At 39.7% G+C, this 6,619-nt stretch overlaps 1 protein-coding gene across 2 annotated transcripts in view; it reads right to left on the reverse strand.

Moving 5' to 3' along the window:
• Positions 1–2,830: 2,830 nt before the first annotated feature.
• Positions 2,831–6,619, reverse strand: part of LOC101856191 (cyclic AMP-dependent transcription factor ATF-7) — a 24,550-nt gene continuing 20,761 nt past the window's right edge. For both annotated transcript variants that reach the window (XM_005101225.3, XM_035970502.1), the window contains exons 11-13: positions 6,136–6,232; positions 4,832–4,943; positions 2,831–3,587 (exon numbers count right to left, since the gene is read on the reverse strand). In XM_005101225.3, coding sequence (XP_005101282.1) covers positions 3,409–3,587; positions 4,832–4,943; positions 6,136–6,232 — 388 coding nt within the window. In that variant the 3' untranslated portion in view covers positions 2,831–3,408. The remainder of the gene's footprint in view (positions 3,588–4,831; positions 4,944–6,135; positions 6,233–6,619) is intronic.

Below are 6,619 nucleotides of genomic sequence, written 5' to 3' on the forward strand. Positions count from 1 at the left end.
GTGTCTATGATGTAGTGGAGAGATACTTTGTTGTACCATGCAGGAGACACGAGTTCCATTTCCAAAAGGTAAGAAATTTTTATCGAGTATCTCAGTCTTTCAGCTGGGACGTTGTATCTCTCTCAACCCAGTTTTGCCCCGACAGGCAGGGTCAGATATCTGCCTCCTAAAAGATCTAGATTGTTTTGAATGGGGGGCATAAAAGCATCTACATTTTTTTATTTTATGAATTCTTTAAAAATCGGTTATTAAATAAATGAAAAATGGCCATATAGTGACAGTTCACACAAGCATTCCCGCGCACAAGCACAACTATCATCTCATTGTGCTGCTTAAGACTATTTACAGGTTTCCTATTTACAAAATACTCATTACATATATATTTATGTATATATCTATATAAAGAGACATAAATGAGCAAAATATGTACAATAATTTTTACAAAAAAACATTCAATTCAGTGGTCAACTGAACATGATAAAATAAAAGTAATCTATCTCAACCTACAGCTGTTTCCCATTTCAGTAACCCGCCAGCACAATACATAGAATGACTTTGTGACAGATCTCCAAAATTTGAATATCTGCTTTTTCCTCTTCAAAATTCTCTAATCCTTTTCACTCTACCTATTTTGGGGGAAAATGTGCCTTCACCAATGGTGTTGTACTGCTTCCATTCAGTTGGGGTTTTTTTCCAACTGTATATATAGACTGGGAATTCAATAATAATTTTTTAAACATATTTTCCACTTTCCAAATACAACATATTTGGTCACAAAAACCTTCATAATGACCTGTTCAGAAGTACTCAGCCCAACATTTTAAACTATTTGTTTTGAAATTGCAGTTTCGTAATCTGCAATATCGGTCAAATGTGCTAGAAAAATAATATATTTTGTCAAAATTCAACTAATTCGACATGCTGCAAAAAAGAAAAAAAACCCCAACAAACCCAGATACATTATGGAAGTTCAATTGTTTAAGAGAAAGATACACCTTTTTGTCCCTCTGGAAAAATCTAGCTCTCTGGGCTTAGAACAGTTGAATGGCTTGGTGACAATGTTCTACTGGAGGCAGATCACTCTCAACACATCTGGGCTCAATGGAGGGAGGGTGAATTAATGAACCAAAATGACAGAAATGGTAGGTTGAGTGGACAAGTATTTACAGCAAATCTGTACAATTTTAATAGGTCACAAGTCCCAACGTGCACAACCACAAGACAACAGAAACACGAGATAAAAACCAAAGACCGGTTCAAATCTTGCTACCCTTTCAGCAGCACTCGAGAGATCACAGAAACCGTACAGAAAAGCTTCCTGTGGGCTGAATTTGTCCCGGAAACTATCGACGACACACACAGATGCTCGTCCATACTTGACAACTCAATCATTCTAGAACAGTGCTTGTCAACCCTTTAATAGCCAGTGTCCACTTCTGACACCCTTAAAAAGACTCAAATTTTCATGCTGCCCACCTTCATATATTTCCAAAGAGGGAATAAAATAACACCTCGCTACCTTAGAATTACAAAGTTCTATCTGCTCAGCACCTAGTTTTGAGAAATTTGACCTAAAAATTTTGAGTTTCACAATATGTCAAGCATTTTCGAAAGCAATTATTTGAATATGTTGATAACTACTCTAAATAATCTTACGGTTTTGATAGAGCAAATAGAAAACTTGGTTTCTTAGCTCATGGTCATAGTAACTCAAAACGGCCAAAAATGTCAGATAAACTTCGTAATTCTAAGGTAGCGAACTGTCACTACCCGGGTGATCCACATCATCTATCAACTTTACCAAATCGTCCATTCAAGGACGACACCCCCCCCCCCCCAGGTCAGCAAGCGCTGTTTTAGAAGCACACAGCAAGACCTCCAGACAACTGCTGACAAAATCTGTCCGCAGCTCTTACAGATGATTCATTTATTTAAGTTATACACCCTTTTTTGACACAATTTAGGTCTTTCAGGGGGGAGGGTGGGCTGCTTTGACAGACAGAGCTACTCAATAAAGTTAATTCAGCGGACCTGAAACAAATCAACGTTTTTTTGTATGCAAAAACGAAGAGATTAACTTATACAGCAGAAACTGGTTTACAAATTGCTCAACCATAAGATGCAAACTAAATAAATGGCATCCAGACCCCAATCCAATACATGGAAAGATGTAAAAAATTCAAAATAAACTTTTTTTTCAGAAACTTTCAAAACAACTTCCCTTGAAATGAAAAATTATTTCACACCTCTTGTTACACATCCCTGAGCAGTTCAGACTAAAACAACTGTCACTCCAAAGCAGGGCTCTTGCTCACCAACCCAAAAGAGGCAAAGTACAACAATTTCCTCATAGCCCATTCACAGCAAAGGCTAACAAATCTGTCTCAACATCCATCACATTAACTGTCAGTAGATTTTTAGAAAAGCATATAAAACCTCTACAATCAAAGTCTGTACACACATAGCCTAGAAAAAAATTACCTATAAAAACCACAACTCGTTATATCCTCCGCCCCCCCCCCGCCACCCCCCCCCTGCCAAAAACAACCCCACCCCCTTCCAAAAACTATGAAAAAAAAAAAAATGTGTTGCAGTGTAGTGAAATCAGGCACTCATCAAATAATGAAACCAAAGAAAGCAGCATTTTTGCACCCTTTTGACATCTATCGATTTTTTTCTTGACTCAACATTTTATACGTTCGTTTAAGAAACACATTTCTGCGTGGATAATTATTGAAAAACATTATCAAAGGCACAAAAAATGTAAATTTGCAGCTTCCATGGGCATTCAGGCTTTAGACGTCACCAAACTGTGGCGGCCACTTTCTCACTAATTGTATTTTTCATTCAAGGTGACCTATACCTCCTTCAATCGCAAATATCTCAAATTCTATTCAAGATAGATCGGTATTTGGTTCACCAAAAGCAAGACCAAACAAGCTTTAAATAAATACCGGTACCATTAATTTCACATGCCCAAAAACTGACAAGTACCTGATTCCATCTCGTCATGACACAAATAATGGCTTGTGTTGGAGAAGGTCCCTCGCCAGTAGATTATCTATGTGAGGGACACGAAACACCAGACAAGCAAAACCAAATGTCCATAAATATCTGTCAAAAACATTAATAGCATTCCCTGTGCTGATTGTACAACTGAAAAGACTCCCCAACCCTATTTCACTTTCAACCCCCTATCCTTTTTTAAAAGGAAAATCTATTTAGTTAACCCCCCCCCCACCTCCAATGTATCAAAACAAGTATCAGCTGCACATCAAACACACACATACACACACACACACACACACACACAATATACACACACACACAAACCAAAAGAAAAAAAAAAATTAAAATTTAGAGAATAAAAAAACAAAAACAAGTCTAGTCTGTCTGTGACAAAACCCATCAATTCCTCTTGCTGGCGGCCGCCTGGAGGTCAGCCCGAGGATCAAGGACAGGCTCCTGTAGAAAGGTCACGATGGTTTGACCCAACTGTAGCTGTTCATGGCCAGCAGAGGACGGGTCTGCCGTGGGAACCACCTGGGCCAGCTCTTGGGAAGCCAGACTGGGGTCTGACAGAATCACTGGAAAAAAAAAATTTTTAATAGCTTTAAAATGCACGTATTTTACATTCTCTTATCAACAGAATTAAAATCATTTAGGAGGCTAGATTCGACCCTACCTGTCAGGGCCAATCCAGGCTGAGAGGGACACAACATCACAGCAGAAAGACCAAGACACTCTATAAAAAATCTCCCCATTACGGAATCAGTTACCGAAACCAAACACATCATAGTATGCGTATAAAGCACTTTTTTTTCTTTAAAAAAGCAGCATTTCATATGATTCTTAATATGTCTTTTTAATGTTCTAATAACATAAAGTTGAAATAAATTAATTGATTCTCAATTACAATGTTATCATTGTTGGAAAGTATAGTCCAAATGTCCTGACAGTTACTGTGGAATAGACCAGAACCAAGCAGGACGGCCAAGAAAATGATAGACACTCGTCAAGTGTTTAGATTTCGTAAGAGTTTTGTAAGAGAGATAATGACGAAAGATATTAGATTGGGAGGAAGGAGCAAACTACACCAGAGTACTTGTCAATCACCCACACGATTTCTCTCAGGAAAATAACCGCAATCTTTCTACATTCCAACACTCACCTAAAACAACATACCCTAAAAAAGCAACAACAAAAATAAAATTTAGTTTAGTTTTTGTAAGAGTTTTATGGCACTTGCAACACAATAGGGTGGTTTACCTGCCGAAGATTAGAGGCGTTACAAGAGAGTAACAAACATACAAAGAAGGAGGAGATATAAGTAGTAAAGAAGGAGCAAACTACACTAGACACCCGCCAACCACCCACAAAAAAAATTACAAATAACGTTTCTCACAGGACAACAATAACATGGCACTATAATAACCAGAAACCCTCCAACCTCCAACCCCCAAACAAAGAAAAGAAAAAGAATATACAAAACAAAACAACAAAAACAACAGCAATGGCTAGAGTTTGAGGAGGGCTCGTTTTAGTTTTAGTATCAGGTTTGTTGCACTTGCAACATAAATAGGTAATAAAAGTGCCAAAGATTTAAGTAAAAATACAAAGAGAGAAAAAGCAGACGTGATGAGGACAATACATGAAGTTTGAAAGGAAAGAAGGAGCAATCCACAGCAATACATTCATAAATCACACACGCTTTTCAATCGTAATGTGACTGAGAAAAAGAAGAAGAAGACAAGAACAAGAACTAGAACAAGAAGAGGAAGACAAAGAAAATACTGGCCGGCATTTGCGGAGGAGGGCTGCGTGCACTCACCGTGCTGTAACTGTCCCTGAGACTTCTGCTGCTGTGTCACAGGACAGTCCTTGTGGGCCAACAGCAACGTCTTCAGCTGGGCCACCTCCCCACGGAGAAGCTTCACTTCGTTCTGCCCAGACGGGACACATGGGGCAAAAAACAATGGTAATGTTTAGACATATGGGACAAAAACAATGGTAATTTTAGAAAAGTTGGAACAGAACTATGGTAACTTCCGGACAATTGGGACAAAACAATGGTAACTTTTGGGGGGGTGGGGGGAAGGGGGGGGGGGGTAAGTGTTCAAGTGTTTTACAGCAATCGCAACTGCACTAGGTCATATGAGCGGACAGGACACACCAAATATTTTCAGTAGGTACGAAATTTAAAATTTTGCCTGGTAGGCAGCCGAAGCCTACTCTTATCTATTCTGACCACCAAGGGATCTTTAACGTGCGCAACTAGCACACGGGACCTCCGAGATGTTTTGCCCTTGTCCAAGAAAGCTAGGTGTAGATCTTTCCTGCCATAAGATCAGGGTTGTGACTGAAAGACAGCAGAGTAAGAAGAAGCCAGCGAGTAGTAGTAGAAAGGCTGCAGAAAGAGTCAGGAGCCCAGAGAAGGGGGCAACGGAGGTGAGGGGGTGGGGGCAGAAAGTAGAGACGAAAATAGATGACAGAACATTGTTAGAGAGCAGGAAAGGATGTAAAAGGAGAACATTTTAGAGAAGAAAATTTTACGTCGCTATCCGGATTCGAACCCGGGACCATTAAATGCGGAGGCAAACAACTTAACCTCTAGGCCACGAGAGGTCTATGGTAACTTTAGGACATATTTGTTTTAGTAAGAGTTTAATGGCACTTGCAACACAAAAAGGTCCTATATATGCCGAGGATAAGAGATATTGCATACAAAAAAGTAACAAACCAAACAAACAAATGATGTTTGATAGGAAGAAAGGAGCAAACCACAATAAAGCACCAGCCAACCACACACTTAGGACATATGGGAAAAAACAATGGGAACTTTTGGACATATGCAATAAAAAATGGTAAATTTATGACACATGAGACATATACCTGACGAACTCCAATAACCCCTAAGAAAAAGACTGCCCATGGCTATGTTACATATTTTTATGCCAGATTATGGATAATACATACCTTAGCTAAAACTATCAAAACCTCGAGTCCAAAGGGAGTATGTTACATAAAGGTTTTACTGTATATGAAATATAAACACACAGACACACACACATACAAATACACCCACAGAAAACCTTTCATCATGAGAACAAACTCAAAAGCCACAATAACTCTTACCTGTAGTCTCGCGTTTGTCGATGAAAGTTCATCAGCTTTTTTCTCCAGGTTACTGATCCAGTGTTTGCGCTTCTGCCTGCACCGTGCTGCCGCGGCTCTGAAAGAGGCGAAATCCAAAAGGTTTGGGTTTGTGTTGGAGTTTGGTGCTAGAGGAGAGACAAGTTTACTTCAGAGACCAGAACAACAGAAGTTTTGATTTGAGACAAGTGGTGGGGGGACGTTTGAAGTGAGGGACAAAAACATGAGATTAACTTATTGGCAAATTTGAGCTGTGGGGGGGTGGGTTAGAAAATGTTCATGCATCTTTGCTGTCTGATCTTAACCCTGGAAGCGGGCAGGCCCTATATAAAGGGCGTGAGCCGGGCTACCCGGGAAGCGCGAAGGCCCTATATATAAGGCTGACCTACTTCGACAGGGAAGCGCGCAGGCCCTATATAAAGGGCATAGACGCTGACCCTTTTCAATGGAAAATTCCAGTGTTCCT

Source organism: Aplysia californica, unplaced genomic scaffold, assembly GCF_000002075.1.
Source record: "Aplysia californica isolate F4 #8 unplaced genomic scaffold, AplCal3.0 scaffold00275, whole genome shotgun sequence".
NCBI classification, from domain to species: Eukaryota; Metazoa; Mollusca; class Gastropoda; order Aplysiida; family Aplysiidae; genus Aplysia; species Aplysia californica.